Source organism: Balaenoptera acutorostrata, chromosome 15 (genome assembly GCF_949987535.1).
Source record: "Balaenoptera acutorostrata chromosome 15, mBalAcu1.1, whole genome shotgun sequence".
In the NCBI taxonomy this organism is placed as follows: Eukaryota; Metazoa; Chordata; class Mammalia; order Artiodactyla; family Balaenopteridae; genus Balaenoptera; species Balaenoptera acutorostrata.
The window spans coordinates 45,714,282-45,741,677 of record NC_080078.1 but is presented as its reverse complement, the minus strand read 5'-3'; the positions used below and the strand labels follow the sequence as shown (position 1 = coordinate 45,741,677).

General features: G+C 42.9%; 1 protein-coding gene across 1 annotated transcript in view; it reads right to left on the bottom strand.

Annotated features, from left to right (window-relative positions):
- Positions 1–27,396, bottom strand: part of PYGB (glycogen phosphorylase B) — a 54,633-nt gene that overhangs the window by 24,623 nt on the left and 2,614 nt on the right. Inside the window, exons 2-3 of the mRNA XM_007191855.2 lie at positions 11,009–11,110; positions 287–365 (exon numbers count right to left, since the gene is read on the bottom strand). Of these exons, the coding sequence (XP_007191917.2) occupies positions 287–365; positions 11,009–11,110 (181 nt within the window). The remainder of the gene's footprint in view (positions 1–286; positions 366–11,008; positions 11,111–27,396) is intronic.

Genomic DNA, 27,396 nt, shown 5'->3' with positions numbered 1-27,396 from the left:
AGAATATATAATTTGTATATAATTTGTATATAATTTGTATATAATTTGTATATAATTTGTATATAATTTGTATATTTGTATATTTGTATATAATTTGCATTTTTTCCCCCTACTGGTGGCAAAGATTTTGACCCGGAGGACACACTGTCCCATCCACTCTGAGGGACCAATCTATCCCCACGGACCAGTGCTGGGAGCATGGCTGATCTTGGCCTTGCCATGTGCTGCTCTCTGACCAAGGCACTGTGTCAGGAAAGGTCTGTCCTGGACAGGAGCCCGGGGTTACCTGCCAGCCTCCCCAAGCCTCCGTTCCCCAGGCCGGCATCCTCTTCTATTTCCTCCAGTTCTTCCAAGTCCAGCCCCAACTGTGAATAAAAACAGAGGTAACATTTTAATATTACTTAACATTTTCCCTCAGTGATAGGTGGAAAGATATTTAAATCTTATGAGCTTATATCAATCACAGGTTAGAGTCTGCCTTCTTTTAGACTTGCAAATACAACATTAAAATCTGGTGTTAGGATGCGGAGAAAGGGGACCCTCCTACACTGTCGGTAGGAATGTAAATTGGTGCAGCCACTGTGGAAAACAATATGGAGGGTCCTCAAAAAACTAAAAATAGAGTCACCATATGATCCAGCAATCCCACTCCTGGGCATATCATCTGAAAAAAACTCTAACTGGAAAAGACATATGCACCCCAATGTTCATTTCAGCACTATTCACAATAGTCAAGACATGGAAGCAACCTAAATGTCCATCGACAGATGAACAGATAAAGAAGATGTGGTATATAATCTACTATGGAATATTACTCAGCTATAAAAAGAATGAAATAATGCCATTTGCAGCAACATGGATGGACCCAGAGATTATCATACTAAGTGAAGTAAGCCAGACAGAGAAAGACAACTATTATATGATATCACTTATACATGGAATCTAAAAAATAGTACAAATGAACATATTTATAAAACAGGAACAGACTCACAGATACAGAAAACAAACTTATGGTTACCAAAGGGGAAAGTGGGGAGGGATAAATTAGGAGTAGGGGATTAACAGATGCACACTACCATATATAAAATAAACAACAAGGATTTACTGTGTAGCACAGGGAACTATATTCAATATCTTGTAATAACCTATAATGGAAAATAATTGAAAAAAAAAAACTGAATCACTTTGCTGTACACCTGAAACTAACACAATATTATAAACCAAGTATACTTCAATTTTTAAAATATCTGGTGTTTAATCAATGCATGAAAATGAAAGCTTCCAGGTGTTTCAAAAGCTGCCGAATGACTTAAGAATTAACAGTCAAAATGAGACATGGTTTAATAGCCAGAGATATTGACTGCCGCGTTATTAACCTACTTACAGTGGTCAGATTATAACATGTATCCTAAAAAGAAGCCAATGCTTTTAATAACTCTCTACCTTCCCATGGTCTAATGATATTTACACATCTTTTAAAGCCAAAGCCTAAAAGCACTTTTCCTATCTATTACAACTGCATTCAAACAATCTTGTGAAACAGATATGGTAGGTTAAACATCAGAGAGAAAGCACCTGATTTAAAACCATTCAAGAATGCAGATCTTGGGGCTTCCCTGGTGGCTCAGTGATTAAGAATCCGCCTGCCAATGCAGGGGACACAGGTTCGAGCCCTGGTCTGGGAAGATCCCACATGCCGTGGAGCAACTAAGCCCGTGCGCCACAACTACTGAGCCTGCACTCTAGAGCATGCAAGCCACAACTACTGAGCCTGCGTGTCACAACTACTGAAGCCTGCACGCCTAGAGCCCATGTTCTGCAACAAGAGAAGCCACTGCAATGAGTAGCCCGCGCACCACAACAAAGATTAGCCCCTGCTCAGCACAACGAGAGAAAGCCCGCGCAGCAACGAAGACCCAACGCAGCCAAAAATAAATAAACAAACAAATAAATAAAAGAATGCAGATCTTAAGGCTCTCAATTAGGATAGATGGATAATTGTTCCATTAGTCTGGCTTTAGTGTATTAAACTTGACAAATTGCTCATTAATTACTTTTTTTTTTTTTTTGGCCATGCCACATGGCTTGTGGGATCTTAGTTCCCCGAACAGGGATTGAACCCTCACCCTCCACAATGAAAACACAGAGTCCCAACTGGACTGCCAGGGAATTCCCTCATTAATTACCTTGATCAGTGTGGTTTCTAAACTTTTTGATTTCAGGAAGACCTAAAGAGTTACTGTTTATTGAGATTATATCTATCAATATTTATCAAATTAGAAATTAAAATGGAGAAATTTTTTGAAGTATATATGAATTCATCTTAAAAGAACAAACCCATTACATATTAACACAAACAACACTGTTTAATGGAAAATAACTATATTTTTTAAAACAACCAAAAAAAATAATGAAAAGGGTGGCAGTGTTTTACATTTTTATAAATCTCTTTAATGGCATTCAGTCTGTTAAGATATCACACACAATAGAGCCTCTGGAAAGCCTACCGTACATAGACTCATGCGAATAAGAATAAATAGTTCTGACTCAGAGGACCCCTTGAAAAGGTCTCAGGGACCCCGGGGATCTCCAGACCACACTTTGAGGATCTGACAAACTGCAAAGGGTGGAAGCTAAGTTGTGAGAAAATTAAAAACATTAGTCATAAAGAAATGATTTAGTATCTATTAAATCAAATGGTATTAACACGTACAACAATCTGATTAAGATTTCAAAATACTGACTTCCAAATTTCAAATTTGAATTTCAAAATATGACTCTTACAGCAATTTCAAAGAGTGTGTTCCACCAAAATATTTTGGGTGTGTGGGGGAGACAGGATGTACCTAATAACACGTTACCAGCTCAACGTTAAGAAACGTGTTTAACTGCCACATTTTCCAAACTTGACGCTGGAACCTCTTACTCCTGACACGTCTCTTAGCTCAGAGACCAGACACTCAAGGAAGACAGGCCCAGGGTGCATGTGGGCAAGATGTTTTGTTCCTTTACGTTTTTACCTGGAATGTTGTAGGCACACCTCAGCCTAGGAAGGCAAAATTTGCCTTGATTTTGAGAGCATTCAGAAGAGGCACAGAAGTAGCTAATTGACAGAAAGTCTAAAACCTTCCTGGGACTTCCCTGGTGGCGCAGTGGAGAAGAGTCTGCGCTCCCAATGCAGGGGGCCCGGGTTAGATCCCTGGTCAGGGAACTAGATCCCACAGGCACGCTGCAACTAAGAGTTTGCATGCCACAACTAAGAGTTTGCATGCCACAACTAAGGAGCCTGCTGGCCGCAATTAAGACCCAGCACAACCAAATAAATAAATAATTAATTAAAAAGGGGAAAAAAAAAAACCAACCTTCCTAAAGTGGGCTTCGGAAACAAAGACGGAAACTGAGCACAACAGAGCTCTCTTAACAACCTGACTTTTCCTTATTGAGTTATAACCCACAGACCACAAAAGCGAACAAGTTGATGGTTTTTAGCATATTCACAAAGCTGTACAACTATCACCACTATCCAGTTTTAGAACTTCACCCCCCCCAGAAAGAAACCCCCTACTCAGTAGCAGTCACTCCCTATTTCTCCCTTCCTCCCTTTTCTACTTTTTGTCTGTATAAATTTGCCTGTTCTGGACATTTCTTGTAAATGGAGACATACAATACGTGGCCTTTTGTGTCTGGCTTCTTTCAATTAGAATACTGTTTTCCGGGTTTATCCATGTTGTAGCCTGTGTCAGTACTTTTATCACTGTGTAGTAGTCCGCTGTATGGCCATGCCACATTGAAAGACATCTGGTTGTATTCACCTTTTGGCTATTATGAATAATGCTGCTATGAACATTCATGTACAATTTTTTGTATAGATGTATGTTTTCTTTTTTTAATTTTAATTTATTCGTGTATAGTTGATTTACAATGTTGTGTTAGTTTCAGTTGTACAGCAAACTGATTCAGTTATACACATATTCATTCTTTTTTAGATTCTTTCCTCATATAGGTTATCACAGAATATTGAGTAGAGTTCCCTGTGCTGTACAGTAGGTCGTTGTTGGTTATCTATCTTATGTACAGTAGTGTATGTTCATCCCAAACTCCTGATTTATCCCTCCCCCCCACCACTAGAAGTATGTTTTCATTTTTCTCAATATAAACCTTGGAGTGGGGTTTCCCTGGTGGCGCAGTGGTTGAGAATCTGCCTGCCAATGCAGGGGACACGGGTTCGAGCCCTGGTCTGGGAAGATCCCACATGCCGTGGAGCAACTAGGCCCGTGAGCCACAACTACTGAGCCTGCGCGTCTGGAGCCTGTGCTCCGCAACAAGAGAGGCCGCGATAGTGAGAGGCCCGCGCACCGCGATGAAGAGTGGCCCCCGCTTGCCGCAACTAGAGAAAGCCCTCGCACAGAAACGAAGACCCAACATAGCCAGAAATAAATAAATAAATATTATAAACCTTGGAGTAGAATTGCTGGGTTACATGGTAATTCTATGCTTAACTTTTTGAGTAGTTGCCAGACTATTTTCCAAAGTGGGTCCACCATTTTACTTTCCTACAAGACGTGATGATGAGTTGCTGCCTCGGCATTTTACAGTATGACAGCCCGGCTCACACTCAGAGTCTGGGCATTTAGATAAGGACTCAAGCTGAGGATTCCCAACCCGTTCCCACTTTGCTTTTCACAGTAAAAATAACCTTTTAAAATAACCACTTAGAGTTGGGCCTGAAACCACCTTGTAAGTACTAAGTGCTTACTGCCCTGCTCTCTATCTCCTGCTTGCTGGCAACCTGGGACAGAGGACTGCCCTTCCCCGCAACCCCCATTTCTGTAAGCAACAAGTCTTGTGACTTTACTTACTTTATGTGGGTGTATTGCAACTGTACCTTCAATCAAAGTGATCCCAGGGTGTGTCTTTCCCCAGAGTGGGAGCATGGATGCCGACCCCACGTGGGTGGCTTGTGCCTCCTCTTTCAGCTGGCCATACTTTGCATATTCTTAATTTAATACACTAGCTTCTCAACATAGCAGCATATGAGGGTTCCAATTTCTCCATATCCTCACCAACACTTGTTCTCTGTCTTTATGATTACAGCCATTCTAGTCGGTGTGAAGTAGTATTTCACTGTGGTTTTGATTTGCATGTCCCTGATGATTAATGATGCTGAGCAACTTTTCTGTCTGTCATTCTGTTATTTGGATGTAAGCGTTCTTAGTACATTCTGGATACTAGACCCTTATCAGATTTATAATTTACAAATATTTTCTCCCATTTTGTAGATTGTCTTTTAACTTTCTTCATAACGTCCTTTGATGTCCTTTGTCCAATTTACCTATTTTTTTCTTTTGCTGCTTGTACTTTTGGTGTCATTTCTAAGACAAATTACCAAATTACCAAATCATGCAGATGTACTCACATATATTCTTCTAAGAATTTTATATTTTTAGCTCTTACACTTAGGTCTCTGATCCACTTTGAGTTAATTTTATATGTAGTGTGAGGTAGGGATCCAACTTCATTTGCAAGTAGATGTCTAAGCGTCTTAGCACCACTTATTTATTCTTTCTCTATTGAATTGTTTTGTTACACTTTTCCTTTAAAAAAAAAAATCAATCGACCATATATGACACCAAAACCACAGGCAACAGGGACTTCCCTGGCGGTCCAGTGGTTAAAACTCCGCACTTCCAATGCAGGGTGTGCGGGTTCGAGCCCTAGTCGGGGAACTAAGATCCCACATGCCGCACGATATGGCCAAAAAAAATAAATAAAAAATAAAAATAATAATAATAAAAAATTTTTTATTAAAAAAAAAGCACAGGCAACAAAAGAAAACTGGACTTCATGAAAATTAAAACCTTTTGTGCTCAAAAGATATTATCGCAACTTCCCTGGTGGTCCAGTGGTTAAGACTCCGCGCTCCTAATGCAGGGGCCCCACGTTCAACCCTGGTCAGGTAACTAGGTCCCGCATGCCGCAACTAAAGATCTCACACACTGCAACGAAGATCCTGCACGTGGCAACAACGATCCCGCGTGCTGCATCTAACACCCAGCACAGCCAAATAAATAAATAAATAAATAATTTTAAAAAAATCTACTATCTTAACCATTTTTAAAATTAATCAATTAATTTATTTATTTTGGCTGTGCCAAGTCTTAGTTGTGGCACGAGGGATCTTTGTTGTGGCATGAGGGATCTTCAGTTGCGGCACGCGGGATCTTTTTAGTTGCAGCATGCAGACTCTTAGTTGCGTCATGCATGAAGGATTTAGTTCCCTGACCAGGGATAGAACCCAGGCCCCCTGCATTGGGAGCGCAGAGTCTTACCCATTGGACCACCAGGGAAGTCCCTAAATAAATATTAAATAATTTTTTTAAAAAAGACATTATCAACAGAGTGAAAAGGCAACCCACAGAATCGGAGAAAATATCTGCACAAACTACATATCTGATAAGGGATTAATATACAGAATAGATAGAGAACTCCTAAAACTCAACAATAAAAACACCAAGCAACCCAGTTCGATAATGGACAAAGTACTTGAATAGACATTTCTCCAAAAGAAGACATATAGATGGCCAATAAGCACATGAAAAGACACTCAACATCACTAATCTTTAAGGAAATGTTAATTAAAATCACAATGAGATATCACCTCACACCCATTAGAATGGCTACTATCAAAAAAAAAAGAAATAAAATGGTAAGTGTTTGTGAGGATGTGGAGAAATTGGAACCTTTTACACTGTTAGTGAGAATATAAAGGGGTGCAGCTGCTCTGGAAGACAGTATGGTGGTCCCTCAAAAAGCAAAACAGGATCACCTTATGACCCAGCAATCCCACTTCTATATATACACACAAAAGAACTGAAAGCAGGGCTTTGAAGAGATATTTGTATATTCATGTTTAACAGCATTATTCACAGTATCTAAAAGGTTGAAGCAATCCAAATGTCCAAGGACAGATGAATGGATAAACAAAATGTGGTATATACATACAGTGGACTATTATTCATCCAGCCTTAAAAAGATTCTGACATATGCTACAACATAGATGAGCCCTGAAGATATTAAGCCAGTCACAAAAAGACAAATATTGTATGTTTTCACTTATGTGAGGTACCCAGAGTATCAAATTCAGAGACAGAAAGTAGAATGGTGGTGGTCAAGGGCTGGGAGAAAGGGAGAATGGGGAGTTAGTACATAATGGATATAGAGTCTCAGTTTTACAAGATGAAAGAGTTCTGGAGATGGACGGCAGTGACGGTGGCACAATGATATAAATGTACTTAATACCACTGAACTGTACACTTAAAAACAATTAAGATGGTAAATTTACATTATGCGTATTTTACCTCAATTTTTTTAAATTGGGAAAATAATCAATTATAAATGTGACGGTTTATTTCTTGATTCTCAATTCTATCCCACTGCTCTATCTGTCTGTCCTTACGCCAGGACCACACCTGTAGCTTTGTAGTGAGTTTTGAAATTGGAAATGTGAGTCCTCCAACTTTGTTCTTCTTTCTCAGGATGTTTTAATTAATCCTGATCTGTTGCATCTGCATCTGGATTTTAAAATCAGCTTGTCAATCTCTGCAAAGAAGCCAAATGGAAGTTTACTGGGGACGGCAATGAGTCTGTAGATCAGTCTGGGGAGTCTTGCAATCTTTATTTTTTTGGCAGCGTGGGTCTTTGTTGCTGCACGTGGGCTTTCTCTAGTTGCGGCGAGCGGGGGCTACTCTTCGTTGTGGTGTGGTGGCTTCTCTTGTTGCAGAGCATGGGCTCTAGGCACGCGGGCTTCAGTAGTTGCAGCACGTGGGCCCTAGAGTGCGTGGGTTTCAGTAGTTACGGCGCATGGGCTCAGTAGGTGCAGCGCCTGGGTTCTAGGGCACATGGGCTTCAGTAGTTGTGACACACGGGCTCAGGAGTTGTGGCTGGCGAGCTTAGTTGCTCCACGGCATGTGGGATCTTCCCAGATCAGGGATCAAACCCATGTCCCCTGCATTGGCAGGTGGATTCTTAACCACTGCGCCACCAGGGAAGTCCCTGCAATCTTAACATTAAGTCTTCCAAGCCATTAACAGGGGATGTCTTTCTATTTTTAGGTTTTCTTTCTCTCAACAATGTTTTCTAGTTTTCAGAACATAAGTTTGTGTCTCTTTTGGAAATTTGTTCCTAAGTATTTTATTATTTTTGATGCTATTTTAAACGGAATTGTTTTCTTAATTTCATTTTAGGATTGTTCATTTCAGGTATATAAAAATACAACTGATTTCTGTATATTGATCTTTATCCTGCAACTCTGCCGAACCCATTCATTTGTACGTTTTTACTAGATTCCTTAGGATTTTCTAGGTCATGTCATCTATAAGTAGAGATAGCCTCTCTTCTTCCTTTCCAATCTGGATACCTCTTATTTCATTTTCTTGGCTAAATGCCACAGCTCCATCAGTACAATATTGAGTAGAAGTGCTGAGACATCCTTTGGACAAAGCAGCAGGTTAAACACAAGCTGGGGACACTCTACAGAACAAACCCAGTTTCAACAAATACACTGCAAGGCAGACAAATTAAAAAAGAGGAAACGCTCATAGATTAAGAGAGATTTAAGAGATATATTAACGAAACGCAACTAAGTTTCTGAACATACTATTTAAAACAATTTTAAGGTGATCAGAGAAATTTGTACACTGCCTGAAAAACGGATATTAAAGAATTAATTGTTAATATTTTAGAGGTCATAATGGTATGACTCTATCTTTAAAAATATCCATTGAAATATTTACAAGTGAAATATTATATTTGACATTGGCTTAAACAATCTGGGAGTGGTGGGGGCATAAGGGAAACAAGACCGGCCATGACTTGGGCTTGAGGACTGGTGAAGCCAGGTGATGGTATGTGGAAGAAGTTCATCATAAGAGTCAACTCAATTTCCATATATAAACTTTTCTACAATAAAAAAATTTTAAATGTGTCCTTGATAGCTCAATCAGGAGATAGTGGCTTCTTCTGAATTTCTAGTTTTTAGTGTATCCCGCTCCCAGAACTAGCCCTGGGTGATGCAGTGGTAGCATGTTTTATTTTTGACACTGCACTGTCACTGGGGAGCCTGGAGGGAGGAGGCCTCCAGCCCTGCATCACTGACAGTCCCACCCACAGCATCTGGTACCCGCCTTGTGCCTGGAAGGAAGGCCAGGCAAACGTGTGCCTGAAGATGCTCAAGTTCTGTCATCGTGGAAACTTTTCAAACACAAGCTTAATTAAAAGCTAAATGGCAAGTGAAATACTGTTTTTAGGGAAAAAAATGTACAATGTTTAAAAAGATATATGTCTCCCTGTATTTTCCAAGTTTCTACAATTAACATCTTGTTTGTGTAGTGAAAATTATAAACAGGGAATTCCCTGGTGGTCCAGTGGTTAAGACTCTGTGCTCTCCTTGCCAAGAGCCAGGGTTCAATCCCTGGTCGGGGAACTAAGATCCCACAAGCCCGCAGTGCGGCCAAAAAAAAAAAAAAAATTTGGCTTCAGGAATAATAAACAGCCATTTTAAGTAAATATTTTAAAAACATTATAAACAGATAATGCATATTTATGGTATAAACATTCCCTAAAATATTTACTATCTGTTAAGAATTATATACAGAAAAAATGTTTCAAAAAATGAAATGCTTTATACGACTGTAAATTCCACTGTTCTGTGGTCCTTATAGACATGTTCTAACATTCATAGTCAGTAAATGAAACTCAAATGACAAATCACCTGGGAGGAAAACCTCCATCTTTTTAGATAACTGTGAGCCTAAGGTTCCTATTTGGGGGAGTCAATTTTTTTTACAAGTTTGTATTGTGCCAACTGAAACCACTTGCCCCAGATGCTAGGCTCCTGTAAGTCCTGGAGGGGAGACAGGAGCCCCTGTGATGCCAGGGCCTGACAGCTACAGGAGGCTCACACCACCATGCTTCCAACAAAGCCCCCAGAGCACCTCCCACCCCAACACCAAAACCAAACAAAAGCAAAGGCAGGGGCAGGTGCTGGGGGAAGGAACAACTCTGGAGAGGACCCTTCCACATACGTGCAAAGGGCAGGGGTGCTGCCCATTCACACTCTAGAAATCCTACACTGAGCGTCCGGTGTGGGAGGGAGACAGTGTCCACAGAGGGGGTACACAGACAGCAAACAGACACGGCCAATTCCAGCTCTGCCCTAAAACTGCAAATCAACTGTGAAAGGGTGAGGCCTCTGAGTGAACAGCTGTCAAAGACGAACACTCAGGCAAAGGCAGTGTTTACTCTGAGTAGGGGAGAAAGGGCAAGACCAGTGTCTTGGGGTGGGGGAGGGGAGCTGGCGGTGGGTCACTGGCTCAATAAAGTGGAGAGAAATGGGACGATACCAGCCATTTCTGCCACGTGGTAAACCCGCCTGGGGTTGGGGTACGGAGTGCAAAGGTCTAGAAGCGTCAAGCCTTGGCATCACAATGCACTCCAGTCCTTGACCTCTAGCGCATTAGCTCCCATCCACTTCTTTTTTTTTTTTTTTAATTAATTAATTAATTTATTTATTTTTGGCTGTGTTGGGTCTTTGTTTCTGTGCAAGGGCTTTCTCTATTTGCGGCAAGCGGGGGCCACTCTTCATCGTGGTGCGCGGGCCTCTCACTATCGCGGCCTCTCATTGCGGAGCACAGGCTCCAGACGTGCAGGCTCAGTAGTTGTGGCTCACGGGCCCAGTTGCTCCGCGGCATGTGGGATCTTCCCAGACCAGGGCTCGAACCCGTGTCCCCTGCATTGGCAGGCAGATTCTCAACCATTGTGCCACCAGGGAAGCCCTCCCTCCACTTCTTGCTTTCTCCCCTTGAGCAGGAGTGTCGCCCACCAACCCATTCTCCCCGACACCTGAGCCATTTCTCCCGTCCCAGACGGCAGCGCTCACCTCTGCAGGGCCTGGATTAAGACTCAGTGCCCACGAGAGGCCACCTAGCAGCCTGGCCCCAAGGACCCATACCTGATAGATGGCTTCGTCACAGGCGTTCTGAAGGCCCAGGTTCACCATTGTGTTCTGTAGTGTGCGGCCCATGTAGAATTCCAGGGAAAGATAGTAGATGCGCTGAGGAAGCAAAACGAAGCATCTTAGATTGTGCATTCCACCCCACACACGGGAAGATTCCGGTGCTGAGTAGACCTTCTTAGGGGCTTCGCTCAGTCAACCCTGCACTTACCTGCACATCCCTAAAATGGGCTCACTCCCTTCAGCCTTGGCCAACCTCAGCTTTCCAGGGGCAGCCCCCCTAGTGGGGGCCCTTCGAAAGTTGTCTGTTCACTGCCCTTCTGGAGTCCCCAAGGGGATGGAAACGAACCGCTGCCTGAGGTAGGGAGGCAGGGCGGGGCAGTAGTGGGGAACAGACTCCCAGGACAGACAGAGCCAGGTCTGAGCTTGGCGGGGCCTCTTCCCAGCCACGCCCTCGAGGAGGAGACCACGTCGCTCACACAGGGTGAAACAGCCCTGCAGGATGAACAGCTTCTGATACCTGCACTAAGCGTTCAGTGCAAACAGCACGGTCAACACAACGGGACAGACCGATGGACACGTCTACTTCCACCTGCTGACTGTTTGCTGGCTTTGGGGGACTGAGAGGTAAACCTCCGTGAAAACGAGGTGACGACCACCAACACTCGCTGGGGGCCACGCAGGGTTCAACACTTCCCGCACTTAGTGCCATCTGCCCACACGACCACCCAATGGGCCACGGGAGGCGGTGGCAGAGCTGAGATCCGGCCCGCAGAGTCCTGTTCTCATACAGGGCTCCATGCTGCCTCCAGCTGTCAAGAGTAGGGCCTTGGGACTTCCCTGGAGGTCCAGTGGTTAAGACTCCACACTCCCAATGCAGGGGGCACGCGTTCGATCCCTGGCTGGGGAACTAAGATCCCTCATGCCACACAGCACGGACAAAAAAAATAAATAAAATAAAACTAGAACTCTCAAAAAAAAAAAAAAAAAGAGTAATGCCTTGATGAGAGAAGGGAAAAACGCTTCCCTACAGAAGAATTCTGATTAATAAACGCAGAAGGAATGGGAGGAATGGAAAACCACCATGAGAACAGCACAGTTAACAGCTGCGCAGGTGACCACCGTGGCTCTAGGGACTGACTGGATATTCTGCACAGCCCTCCAAGTGTCTCCCCCCAAATAATCTTAATCACCGTGGTGGCTTTAGCAGATGCCCCCAAATTCTCTGGTAGCCTTCACTCCAGGAGGTGGTGTGGTGCGCAATCCCCCTCCCGCTGAGGGTGGCCTGGTCATGGCAGCTCCCTTCCGACAAATAGTCTGGAAAGGGAAAACTGCGAACTCACAATTTTGGATTGTGACGACACCTTCCCCACATGATCAAGGTTAACTTCACCAGTAACAGGTCGGGTGATATGCTGTCATGAGAAGGGGACCTCACCTCCACGGTTTTCTTTCCAAAACTCCCAACCCCAGACTGACGGTGAGAAGCATCGGTCAGACCCAAAGTTAGGGACATCTGTGGAAGTGCCTGACCAGCACCCGTCAGATCTGTCAAGGTCACAGAGGACAAGGAAAGACCAACAACCACTGCAGACAGAAGACTAAGGAAATAGGACAACTAAATGCCCTGAGGACCTTGGATTAGGTCCGGGACAGAGAAAGGCCATCAGAGGAAGAACTGACAAGAAGTGCTGAGCCAGAGCTAACTTCTTAGTTTTGATACCTGTGCTGTGGTCACTCAGGATGTTACCATTGCGGGCAGCCGTGAAGGGCACGTGGGCATGCTACACTCTATTTGCAACCCTCTGTCAATCTAATATTGCCTCTAAGTAAAAAGTAAAAGAGCAAAACCAGGCCTTGAAAAGGTGTGTGTCTGTGAGCTGTGCACGTGCACGATGACGAGAAAGCACGTCTCGGTCTCAGGTGTGAATCCAGGGGAGAGTGTTGGCTGCGCTACGGTTTGACCTTTCCCATAAAATTTCCAAAATATACAATCTAAAAAATCTATTTTCCTATGGGCTGCAGAATGCAGGGAGAAGAAAGGCCTGGATTCCTTCTCCTCAGGTGGCGAGAGGGCTGCTGGGGCCTGTGCACTTCACGGAGACACCTGCAGAGGGCGACCTGCTGAGCCCCGCACCAGCAGCTTCGGAACCCACCATTTGGGCAGAGACACGCTGAAGGTGCTTTCTTACACCTTGTTTAGAATTCTGACCAGCAGCTGACCAGAAACATCTGAGGAAACCTGGTGGCCGTCTGCCAGCCAAGAGCCGTTTTAGTGGTGCTGCCCTTTGGGTTTTTCCAGCAGCACTCACACCATCACTTCACACTTCACTGTAGTTGTTCTTAAACTACTCTCCTCAGAACCAAGAAGCAGCCTGAAAGGATGGGCCAGGTAGAAAGAGGCTCCCAACTTGCAAAATACACAGGCAGGGGACCTATGTACATGGAGAGACATCCCATGTCAATGGATTGGAAGGCTTAACGTTGTGAAGATGGCGATAATCCCAAAATGTTCTACAACTTCAACACAATCCCTGTCAATATTCCAGCTGGCTTCCTTGCAGAGTGACAAGCTGACGCTAGCATTCAGATGGAAATGCAAGGTGTCTGGAATAGTCAAAACAATCTTGAAAAAGAAAACAAAAGTGGAGGACTCACACAAATCTCAATCCTTACTATAAAACTACTGTCAGTGAGACTATACTGGCATAAAGAAGGACACACAGAGCAATGGAATAGCACAGAGAGTCCAGAATAAACCCTCACATTTATGGTCAACTGATTTCCAACAAGAGTGCCCAGATAATTCTGTGGGGAAGAATAGTCTTTTCAACAAATGGTGCTAGGACAACTGGATATCCACATGCAAAAGAATAAAGTTGGGGGCTTCTCTCGTGGCGCAGTGGTTAAGAATCCACCTGCCAACGCAGGGGACACGGGTTCGAGCCCTGGTCCGGGAAGATCCCACATGCTGCGGAGCAACTAAGCCCGTGCACCACAGCTACTGAGCCCATACACCACAACTACTGAGATAGTGCTCTAGAGCCCGTGAGCCACAACTACTGAGCCCACACACCACAACTACTGAGACTGTGCTCTAGAGCCCGCAAGCCACAACTACTGAGCCCAAGTGCCACAACTACTGAAGCCCACGTGCCTAGAGCCTGTGCTCCACAACAAGAGAAGCCACCACAGTGAGAAGCCTGCGCACCGCAATGAAGAGTAGCCCCCGCTCACTGCAACTAGAGAAAGCCCACACGCAGCAACAAAGACCCAACACAGGCAAAAATAAATAAATAAGTAAAAAAAAAAAAAAAAGAATAAAGTTGGACCCCTCTTTCATACCATATGCAAAAAATTAATCCAAAATGGATCAAGAACATAAATGTAAGAGCCAAAACTATAAAACTCTTAGGAGAAAACATAGGGGTAAATCTTTGTGACCTTGGATTAGGCAATGGTTTCTTCTGACATGACATCAAAAGCACAAGTGAAAAAACAGATAAACTGGACTTCATCAACATTTAAAACATTTGATACAATTAAGAAAGTAAAAAAGACAACCCACAAAAAGGGGGAAATTTTTTTTAATTGAAGTATAGTTGATTTACAATATTATACTAGTTTTAGGTGTACAACATGATTCACAATTTTTATAGATTATACTCCACTTAAAGTTATTATAAAATATTTCCCTGTGCTGTACAATATATCCTTGTAGCTTATTTATTTTATACATAGGGGTTTGTAGCTCTTTATCCCCTACCCCTATCTTGCCCCTCTCCTCTTCCCTCTCCCCATTGGTAACCACGTTTGTTCTCTGTATCTTCAAGCCTATTTCTGTTTGGTTATATTCATTCATTTTATTTTTTAGATTCCACATATAAGTGATAACATACAGTATCTGTCTTTCTCTGTCTGACTTGTTTCACTTAGCATAATACCCTCCAAGTCTATCCATTCTTGTTTTTATGGCTGAGTAATATGCCACTGTAATATACATATCACATCTGCTTTATCCATTCATCTATTGATGGACACTTAGGTTGCTTCAACATCTTGGTTATTGTAAATAATGCTGCTATGAACACTGGGGTGCATACTTTTGAATTAGTGTTTTCATTTTCTTTGGATGTATATTGTTTTATGAGTAGTATTCCACTGTGTATATTGACCACATCTTCTTTATCCATTCATCTGTTGATGGTCACTTAGGTTGCTTCCATATCTTGGCTACTGTAAACAGTGCAAATATCTTTTCAAATTAGTGTTTTCATTTTCTTCGAATATATACCCAGGAGTGGAATTGCTGGGTCATAAGGCAGTTACACTTTTGAGTTTTTTAACGAACCTCCATACTGTTTTCCATAGTGGCTGCACCAATTTACATTCCCAGTGTAGGAGGGTTCCCTCTTTTCCACATTCTCGCCAACATTTGTTATTTATGGTCTTTTTGATGATAGCCATTCTGACAGGTATGAGGTGACATCTCATTGTGGTTTTGATTTGCATTTCTCTGATGATTAGTGATTTTGAGCATCTTTTCATGTGCCTGTTGGCCATTTGTATGTCTTCTTTGGAAAAATGATTATTCAGGTCTTCTGCCCATTTTCCAATCAGTTTTTTTTTTTTTTTGATACTGAGTTGTATGAGCTGTTTATATATTTTGGATATTAACCCCTTATTGGTCGTATCATTTGCAAATATTTTCTCCAATTCAGTAGGTCTTGTCTTTTCGTTTTGTCAGTGGTTTTCTTTGCTGTGCAAAAAAAGCTTTTAAGTTTAATTAGGTCCCATTTGTTTATTTTTTATTTTGTTTCCTTTGCCTTAAGAGAAAGATAAAAAAAAACTGCGAAAATTTATGTCAAAGAGTGTTCTGCCTATGTTTTCTTCTAGGAGTTTTATAGTATCTGGTCTTACAGTTAGGTCATTAATCCATTTTGAGTTTATTTTTGTATATGGTGTGAGGGAATGATCTAATTTCATTCTTCTACATGTAGCTGCCCAGTCTTCCCAGCACCACTTGTTGAAGAGACTGTCTTTTCCCCATTGCATACTGTTGCCTCGTATGTCCTAGATTAACTGCCCGTTAAGTGGGTGTGTTTATTTCTGGGCTCTCTATTCTGTTCCCCTGATCTACGTGTCTGTTTTTGTGCCAGTACCATACTGGTTTTTGTTAGTTTGCTTGTTTTTGTTTTTTTATTGGCGTATACTTGATTTACAATGTTGTGTTAGTTTCAGGGTGATTCAGTTATACATATATATATTCTTTTTCAGACTCTTTCCCCTTATAGGTTATTACAGAATATTCAGTAGAGTTTCCTGTGCTATACAGTCGGTCCCTGTTGATTATCTATTTTATATGTAGTAGTGTGTATATGTTAATCCCAAACTCCTAACTTATCCCTCCCCCACCCCCCTTACTCCTTTGTTAACCATAAGTCTGTTTTCTATGTTTGCGAGTCTGTTTCCTTTTTGTAAATAAGTTCATTTGTATCATTTTTTTTTAGATTCCACATATAAGTGATATCGTATGATATTTGTCTTTCTCTGTCTGACTTACTTTACTTAGTATGATAATCTCTAGGTCCATCCATGTTGCTGCAAACGGTATTATTTCATTCTTTTTTATGGCTGAGTAATATTCCATTGTATATATGTACCACATCTTCTTTACCCATTCATTAGTCAGTGGACATTTAGGTTGCAGTATCATACTGTTTTGATGACTGTAGCTTTGTAGCTTTGTGACTGTAGTCACAGCGTGATACCTCCAGCTCTGTTCTTCTGGGAGAAAAATATTTGCAAATCACATAGCTGGTAAGAGATCTGTATCAGGAATATATATATATACAATTCAATAATAAAAAGACAGCCCAGTGGTAGGTTGGGCAAAGGATCTGCACAGACATTTCTACAAAGAAAATACAAATTGCCAATAAGCACATGAAAAGATGCCTAACATCATGAATCATAAGGGAAATGCAAATCAAAAGCACAATGAGATGCCACTTCACATCCATTAGTACAACTATGATCAATAAGCCATCAGATAATAACAAATGGTTAGCAAGGATCTGAAAACTAGCTGATTAGAATGTAAGACGGTGCAGCTACTCTGGAAACCAGTCTGGCAGGTCCTCAAAAGTTAAACAGTTTACCATTTGGCCCAGCAATTCCACTCCTAGACATATACCCAAAAGAAATGAAACCCTGTGTCCACTAAAAGACTTGTATTTAATAGTCAAAAGGTGAAAACAACTCAAATGTCCACCAACTTATGAATGGATAAATAAAATGTGATATATCCATACAGTGGAATATTATTCGGCCATAAAAAGGAATCAAGTACTGATAAAGCTACAATGAGAATGAACCTAGAAAACATTATGCTAAATGAAAGAAGCCAGTCACAAAAGACCACATATTGTATGATTCCATTTATATGGAATATAGGTAAATCTACAGAAACAGAAAGTAGATTAGTAGTTGCCTAAGACAGGCGGACAGGGAGTTTAGGGTGGGTAACAGCTAAAAAGCTTGGGGTTTCCTTCTGGGGTAATGAAAATGTTATAAAACTGACTGTGGTGATGGTTGCACAACTCTGAATATACCAAAACCACTGAATAAACTGTACACTTTAAATGGGTGATTTGTATGGTATCTGAATTTTATCCCAATAAATATTGTATGTAAGATAGAATACTTCCAGTTGTCAAGGTAGTAGGATAAAAATGTCTCTGCCCACTTCTCCCTAAAACTCACTGACCCTAGGAAAACAGAGGTGGAAACTGAGGGAGGCAGAACTCAGCCAGAAACTGCCCCTTGTACCACTTCACCACCAAGCTGCAGGGGAGGGACGAGGGTGACTGTCCACTGCTGGTCTCTGCCTTCTGAGGCCGATGAAAGGACAAAGCACTTCACACTCACATGCGTGCACACTCACACACCCACACGTGTACATGCATTCAAACCCACGGTGCACACTCGCTCACACCTGTGTGCGCATGCACACACACACACACACACATCACAAAACTGGGAACCAGGAGGGGCTGCTCCCTCCATGCTGCACACAGCAGGCCCTGCCCCATCATCCAGCTGCAAGCAACTGGCTCAGGAAGACTCCCCTCCACTCAGAGATGGAGCTCAGGGTCTACACCCTGAGAAGAAAAACAGAACAGACAGGAAATACAACAGGCAAAGAACACGCAACATTTACCAAGGGCCACATGAAATCCATAAACACAGACACATCTAAGACATCAAGAAACACTGATAGGGCTTCCCTGGTGGCGCAGTGGTTGAGAATCTGCCTGCCAATGCAGGGGACACGGGTTCGCGCCCTGGTCTGGGAAGATCCCACATGCCGCGGAGCGACTGGGCCCGTGAGCCACAATTACTGAGCCTGCGCGTCTGGAGCCTGTGCTCCGCAACAAGAGAGGCCGCGATAGTGAGAGGCCCGCGCACCGCGATGAAGAATGGTCCCCACTTGCCACAGCTGGAGAAAGCCCTCACACAGAAACGAAGACCCAACACAGCAATCAATCAATCAATCAATCAATCAATAAAATATATATTAAAAAAAAAAAAGACTCTGTGCTCCCAATGCAGGGGGCATGGGTTAAAAAAAAAAAAAAAAGAAACACTGATAAGGTAACAAAGGGACTCAACCGAGCACGGAAAAGATGTAAAATAAATAAGAGATAAAACCACCACAGAAATGCAGGCAGCACTGAATGCAAAACAGCGGCACAGCTGAAAACAAAAAGCTGGCTGGAAAAGTGAGCAAAGTGGGGGAAAATCATGAAGAGGACTGGAGAGAAAAATACCCATACAGAAGACAAAGAATACTTAACATCTGCTTAGTGTTCCCGAAGAAAGAAAATGAATAAAATGTTAAAAAATTTTTCAATATGTAATTTAAGAAAACTTTACATACATATTAAATCTACAAATTGAAAGAACATGCTTACATACAAAAAAAATTCCAGTGTCCTTTAAATCACAAACACATCGCAGTGTAACGAGTGATTCTGCAGAGCTGCCCTCTGCTCCACCACCGCTGTCACTGCTGCTCACGGCCCATTGCTTCCTCCTGACTTTTCATCGTCCTGGACGCTATTTACTCTACACTTGAACTGATTTATTATTATATGGGGTTCCCATAGCACGGTACCACACCTCCCTCCAGATGGGGCTTAGTAATCAACGTGAAAACACACTGAGACGACAACACCCAGCTGTCCGAGAGAGTGAGTGAATGTTTTGAGCAGCCATTTCCTTCTAGGCACATATGAAGGCCATGCCTATTTCTGGGGTTCTCCCAAGAGGTTTTATAAAAAGTTGGCAGGGGACTTCCCTGGTGGTCCAGTGGTTAAGAATCTACCTTCTGGGACTTCCCTGGTGGCGCAGTGGTTAGGAATCCACCTGCCAATGCAGGGACACGGGTTCGAGCCCTGGTCCAGGAAGACCCCACATGCCACAGAGTAACTAAGCCTGTGCATCACAACTACGGAGCCTGAGCTCTAGAGTCTGTGAGCCACAACTACTGAGCCCTTGTGCCATAACTACTGAAGCCCGTGTGCCTAGAGCCCGTGCTCCGCAACAAGAGAAGCCACTGCAATGAGAAGCCCACGTATCACAACAAAGAGTAGCCCCTGTTCGCCACAGCTAGAGAAAGCCCACACGTAGCAATGAAGACCCAACGCAGCCAAAAATAAATAAATTAATAAATAAATTAATTTTAAAAAAACCTTTAAAAATAATTAAAAAAAAAAAAAAAAAGAATCCACCTGCCAATGCAGGAAACACGGGTTCCAGCCCTGGTCCGGGAAGATCCCACATGCCGCGGAGCAACTAAGCCCGTGCACCACAACTACGGAGGCTGCGCTCTAGAGCCTGAGAGCCACAACTACTGAGCCCATGTGCCACAACTACTGAAACCCGTATACCTAGAGCCTGTGCTCCGCAACAAGAGAAGCCACTGCAATGAGAAGCCCGCTAGCTGCAACTAGAGAAAGCCCATGTGCAGCAACGAAGACCCAAAGCAGCCAAAAATAAATAAATTTATTAAAAAAAAAAAAAAAAAAAGAATCCGCCTTCCAGTACACGAGACGCAGGTTCGATCCCTGGTCGGGGAACTAAGATCCCACATGCTGCGGGGCAACTAAGCCCATGCGCTGCAACTACTGAACCCATGCACTCTGGAACCTGCGCACCACAACTAGAGAGAAGTCTGAGCACCACAATGAGAGATCCTGAGTGCCGCAACTAAGACCCAACACAGCCAAAAATAAATAAATATTATAAAAAAAAAAAGTTGGCATGTCAGACATATGATCAAGATGTTTTTATTTTGCCTTTAAGTATGTATTTTAAAAGTTGTAGTTCAATCTTTCTGCTAAAGTTTCCAACTTTTAACTAGCACTATGAAAATAGCTCGATTATCTCTTTTTCTAAGAGATGGGTGCTGAGGGATAAAATGTTGGGCCCAGTCTTAAAGCCTCTGAATCTCTTTCATTTTCCTCCCAAGTTCAACATTGGGTGTCCAGGGTTCAGCTGTGTATTTAGTTCTGTAAACCTGCCCGGGCAGCCTCCTGCGGCATCCTGTACAAGAGGGCAGCAGGAGCAGCATGCCACCCAGGGGCCGCCCAGCACTGCCCACTCAGAAAGGACCGACCACGGTCAGCTCTGCGCCAGGCACCGCTGCAGGCTGTGCTTGGCTGGAGCTCTGGACTCAGGGTCTGTGCCTTGTTTTCTGTTGCTGTTTTTGTCTGTGTGACTTGAGAACTTTTATTGTTTCCTCACATATATTGATTTTGTTTTCCCCAGTTTCCTTAAGATGGTTCAGCGTGAAACCATCAAACTGAAGAAGGCGCTTGAGAAGCCGGCCAATGACATGAACAGATTTTGAACCACGCGGACTGGGTCCCATCCCGGCTCCTGCAGCGGCCGGTGGGGCGACCTGGTCACTTTATGTCTCTGATAGCACCATGCCTACCTGGGACTCGGCAATGCTGGTCCCCTCACCTGGCCAGATTTTCAGGGAGGGGTGTGGAACCTAAAGAACAGGGTGACAATTCTGGGAAAAAACCACCTGCAAAGGGCCAGCTCCTTGCCGGGCCCAAACTCTGCTGCTGCAGGCCCAAGGCCATCGCAGGCCCAGCCCAGCCCCTTCCTACCTCTCCAGCCCCTCCAGCCTCCTCGGTACCATCTGTGCAACCTTGGACAGGGCTTCCTGGCTCAGGGGTGCCAATCGAGAACCAGATGTTCACCTGCTTGAGCCTGAGAACAGCAGGGATCCCTTAACCTTGCCACACAGCTCTGGGGGGCCGTCTGCAGGCCTGAACTAGGTCACTGATCTTTCTTGCAGTCCCTTCTTTGCAATATGGCTGTAACAAGTGTTAAATGGCCTAGAGGCAGCCTTAATTTTTTTATAAATTGAGTTTATTTATTACATGCAAAGCCCACACCAACAGGTTACATCACAGAAAAGCATAAACAAAGCTCTTCGACACAGATGAAAATATGATCAACACAAATATTATACAACATATTAATCTCCTAAAGAATCTTAGGAGTTAATGAACTCTGTGAAAATGGAGTTTAATGTCAATAGGTAGAGCCTCATTTTGCTCTCTATACAACCAAGATTAATACACAGAATTGGACTTTCAGAGACCTCCAATTTCTTTTCCCTCTCCTAAAAGTGTGTTTAGAGTCCTTGTTTAACAGAAGGGTCTGAACACCCTGCAGGAAAAGGAAAGAAAGAACTTTCAACACTCAGGGCATCGAAGCACAGACTGGGGCAATCGACTTCACCACCAGCAAGAACCTGATTCTACAGGCAGATCCGGCCAGGAAGGTGTCCGCCTGCGCCAGGAACACGCAGCCTCACTCCTCTTGTCTATCAGATCCTGTCGGTGCCGCAGTGGCGTCTTAGCCCACGAGCTGCCCTCTCGCAGCACAGAGTGGCTCCCGCCAGACAGAGCGGGCCCTGACATGACACAGGGACACTGAGCACTGACCCAACACAGAAGTCAGCTCCGGTGGGCCCCCCAGCCTCTACAAAGGCACTGAGGCCACCTCCAGCCTGCCGCCCTGCCCGAGCAGCTCAGCGAGAGGAGGGCTGCTGGGGGGAGGGGCCCTTCCACGCCTGTCCTCACTGAGCATGTCCCCGCGTACACGCCACTGCGTCTGAGGGGCTTTTTGGAGGAAAGAGCTTTATAAAACCACTACTGTGCTTGTGTAAGGATGCTGAGCATTATCTACCACACCTCTTAAGGCCCAACCTATGAAGTCACACTCGTACTTTCTTTCAGAGCAAACTGCCAGGGAACCTTGGCTTCCCCTAACTGGTGGGTCGTGTCTCAATGTGGACCATGAATTTCGTTCTTTATTTTAGGTACTGGTACCTAGGAGTAGAACACAGGTCTGTTTGCACAAAGTCAACTTGGAAAATGTAAAATATGATAAAATTACAGTATTTTATCCCTGTAAAATCTACAGGGATTTTACACTCAGAGATCACTTAGTTCTGCAGGAAACAAATTCACTTTGTGCTACACGACGTCAGTGTCACAGTCCTCTGCCTTCCACCTTATGTGCCGTTAAGCTCTACAAAGCGTCTACTCACCCCATCCCAGAGCCAGATAATCATGGAGGCCCCCTTGTCCCTGACAGATAGCCAGAGCCTAATCAATTTAGAGTAAGTGATCTGGACCATGTCAAACTACACTCGTGACTCAGTGTTATAAGTCAGTGTTCTCAACAGAGCTACTTTCACCTTTAAAAAAAAAATGGTGTTTCAAGGCTGAGAAAAGACACTCAGCTAAAACTGAAATTACATATAATTCCTACTCCAGAAGATCCTGTCGAAGGCATTGTTAACCAGACTTTTTTTTTTTTAACATCTTTATTGGAGTATAATTGCTTTACAATGTTGTGTTACTTTCTGCTGTATAACAAAGTGAATCAGCTATATGTATACATATATCCCCACATCCCCTCCCTCTTGTGTCTCCCTCCCACCCTCCTTATCCCACCCCTCTAGGTGGTTGCAAAGCACTGAGCTGATCTCCCTGTGCTATGCAGCTGCTTCCGACTAGCTATCTATTTTACATTTGGTAGTATATATATGTCAATGTTGCTCTCTCACTTTGTCCCAGATTACCCTTCTCCCTCCCAGTGTCCTCAAGTCCATTCTCTACATCTGCGTCTTTATCCCTGTCCTGCCCCTAGGTTCATCAGAATCTTCTTTTTTTTTTTTAGATTCCATATATATGTGTTAGCATACGGTATTTGTTTTTCTCTTTGACTTATTTCACTCTGTATGACTGACTCTAGGTCCATCCACCTCACTACAAATAACTCAATTTCAGTTCTTTTCATGGCCGAGTAATATTCCATTGCATATATGTGCCACATCTTCTTTATCCATTCATCTGTTGATGGACACTTAGGTTGCTTCCATGTCCTGGCTATTGTAAACAGTGCTGCAGTGAACATTGTGGTATATGCCTCTTTCTGAATTATGGTTTTCTCAGGGTATATGCCCAGTAGTGGGATTGCTGGGTCATGTGGTAGTTCTATTTTTAGTTTTTTAAGGAACCTCCATACTGTTCTCCATAGTGGCTGTATCAATTTACATTCCCACCAACAGTGCAAGAGGGTTCCCTTTTGTCCACACCCTCTCCAGCATTTATTGTTTGTAGATTTTTTAATGATGGCCATTCTGACTGGTGTGAGGTGATACCTCATGGTAGTTTTGATTTGCATTTCTCTAATGATTAGTGATGTGGAGCATCTTTTCATGTGTTTGTTGGCAATCTGTATATCTTCTTTGGAGGAATGTCTATTTAGGTCTTCTGCCCATTTTTTGATTGGGTTCTTTGTTTTTTTGATATTGAGCTGCATAAGCTGCTTGTATGTTTTGGAGATTAATCCTTGGTCAGCTGCTTCGTTTGCAAATATTTTCTCCCATTCTGAGGGTTGCCTTTTCGTCTTGTTTATGGTTTCCTTTGCTGTGCAAAAGCTTTTAAGTTTCATTAGGTCCCATTTGTTTATTTTTGTTTTTGTTTCTATTTCTCTAGGAGGTGGGTCAAAAAGGATCTTGCTGTGATTTATGTCATAGAGTGTTCTGCCTATGTTTTCCTCTAAGAATTTGATAGTGTCTGGTCTTACATTTAGGTCTTTAATCCATTTTGAGTTTATTTTTGTGTATGGTGTTAGAAGTGTTCTAATTTCATTCTTTTACATGTACCTGCCCAGTTTTCCCAGCACCACTTATTGAAGAGGCTGTCTTTCCTCCATTGTATACTTTTGCCTCCTTTATCAAAGATAAGGTGACCATAGGTGCATGGGTTTATCTCTGGGCTTTCTATCCTGTTCCATTGATCTATAATTCTGTTTTTGTGCCAGTACCATACTGTCTTGATTACTGTAGCTTTGTAGTATAGTCTGAAGTCAGGGAGACTGATTCCTCGAGCTCTGTTTTTCTTTCTCAAGATTGCTTTGGCTCTTCGGGGTCTTTTGTGTTTCCATACAAATGGTGAATTTTTTTGTTCTAGTTCTGTGAAAAATGCCATTGGTAGTTTGATAGGGATTGCATTGAATCTGTAGATTGCTTTGGGTAGTATAGTCATTTTCACAATGTTGATTCTTCCAATCCAAGAACATGGTATATCTCTCTATCTGTTTGTATCATCTTTAATTTCTTTCATCAGTGTCTTATAGTTTTCTGCATACAGGTCTTTTGTCTCCTTAGGTAGGTTTATTCCTAGATATTTTATTCTTTTTGTTGCAATGGTAAATAGTAGTGTTTCCTTAATTTCTCTTTCAGATTTTTCATCATTAGTGTATAGGAATGCAAGCGATTTCTGTGCATTAATTTTGTATCCTGCTACTCTACCAAATTCACTGATTAGCTTTAGTAGTTTTCTGGTAGCATCTTTAGGATTCTCTATGTATAGTATCATGTCATCTGCAAACAGTGACAGTTTTACTTCTTCTTTTCCAATTTGGAGTCCGTTTATTTCTTTTTCTTCTCTGACTGCTGTGGCTAAAACTTCCAAAACTATGTTGAATAATAGTGGTGAGAGTGGGCAACCTTGTCTTGTCCCTGATCTTAGAGGAAATTTAACCATATTTTTCAGTTGTCCAATTACCTTTCTAAATTTCTGTGTTCATTTCTCTTCCCTTCACCATATCCTAAGAGCCCCATTCTCTACAAGGTAGAAAAGAGCCAGCTATCTGTTGCCTGCTGTTTACCTGCTTCATGTCTTAAAATGTGTGGGTTTCCATATGGGTTACAGCCTGCTCTGTTTAATGGGCAGGGAAAAAGGAGGTATATGGAAAGATGTGTAAAGTTCTCTCAGTTTTCTTCCTTGTATTTCTTATCAGTGGCACAGCTGACAAAGCTGAGTAAGGTCTGCAGGTGACAACACCGTGTTGGTGTGAACACCCTGAGTTTTTTCCAAACGCTCTGGTGGTATAAGGGAATCTCCTTGATCTTCCGAGTCACACATTTGAGTTTTCAGGGGGAAAGGGGTATCAAGCCTAAAACTTACTTTCAAATGGTTCACAGAAAAAATGTATTTATACAGAGAGAAAGACATAACAAACGTGTTAAAAATGTTTCATGTTTGGGGAATCCAGATAAAGAGCATATGGGAATCCTTTGTAACATTCTTGCAACTTGTAAAAGTCTGAAATCACATAAAATAAACGTTTAAAAAATCATCTATAAAGGGCTAGGATGCAGAAATGAGATCAGTTACAATATTTCATAAAGATACAAAGGGTTAGCCATCCACAGCACCTGGGTATAAGTCAGGGTTCCCCAGAGAAACAGAATCAACAGGATATATACACAGAGATTTATTTTAAGGAATTGGGTCACATAATCATGGGGGTCCAAGACCAAAATCTGCTGGGGTGAGCCTGCAGGCTGAAGACCCAAGAAGGAGCGGCATTTGGAGTCCAAAAGCCTTCTGCCGGAAAATTCCTTCTGGCTGGGGAGGGATGCAGAGAGGAAGAGAGGGGAGGTGGGTATGGTGGGGGTATCAGTCTTTGTTCTGTTCAGGCCTTCAACTGATTAGAGGCCCATCTACATTACGGAGGGTAATCTACTCTCCTCAAAATCCACTGACTTTAATGCTAATCTCATCTAGAAAACACCTTCACACAAATAACCAGAATAATATTTGACCAAATATCTGGGCACCATAGCCCAGCCAAGTTGGCACACAAAATTAACCATCACAGCCTGCAGGAGCAGAGGCTAGACTGTCTTCTAAGAAAAATCACGGCACACACCCAAAGCTTCCTAATCTCATAAATGACGGCTTCAGCCTACCTTCCATTTGGCAAGCTGTCAGGGTAATCAGCAACACGAAACATCTGCCCCACCCCAGCTTCTGGCCAGAGAAAGTAACTGAGCTCTCTGCTATCAGGGAAGCTTGCCCATGGGATACAAGGTCAACTTCACACAGATGAGGGCAAACACATCAGAACAGTTAAGTGGGTCAAAAAGATCCCAGCGCTGGACCCACTCCTGCCTAATTAAAACAAAATTTCAGAAGTAGGCGTTGTGTGCAGCCAAGGCAACAAAAAACTGCTCTAGATCATCTTCCTTTAACTCCCAGATCCAGCCAAACCATAAGATTAATTGTATTCATCATGATTATCTTACTAGAAATATTTAGGACAGCAGTTTGGACCCAGTGGTAGAGCTCCTTTCCTTAGTCCACCAGTATGGTTATGCCAAGAGCTCATGGGGAAGAGCCATGGTAAACTGGCCAGTCCATCCACTGCAGGGATGCAATCAGGCCAGCTGTCCACATCGTACAATGTCTGCTTTAAAGACCCATGGAAGAAATCTCGCACCTGCTCATTCTAGAATTTACTGCAGAGATTCCATGACTCCCATAACTGGGCATGATTTGCAATCTGCTTTGGTTGCCAGAACTTACATCTGCATTTTGTGTCCTGACCATGCATCTGAACTTAACCCACCTTCCTACCCTTACTGTCTTGCCCCAACTTTCTCTTTGAGGTCTTCTATGAAGTTGAAACTTTTGCAGCATATCTTGCTTAAGCATTCTCAAATTCTTTTTGGATGGAATGTTAATATAAACTGGAAACATTTTATCAGCAAACACAAAGCTACAATGTTTTAGAACGGCAAGGTACTCAGGGATGGATTACCTAGCTTGACCTTCCTTATTTTAAAGATGAAGAAACTGAGGCCAAGAAAGGTTAAGAAATCCACCCAAGCTCAAGGGTCAAACAGGCCAAATGGTAAAGCCAGGACTTGAGGAGCCTGGATTTGTGTGAGCCATCCCTCACCACCCAGCTCTTTTCCGTCCCTGAGTTTGCAGTGG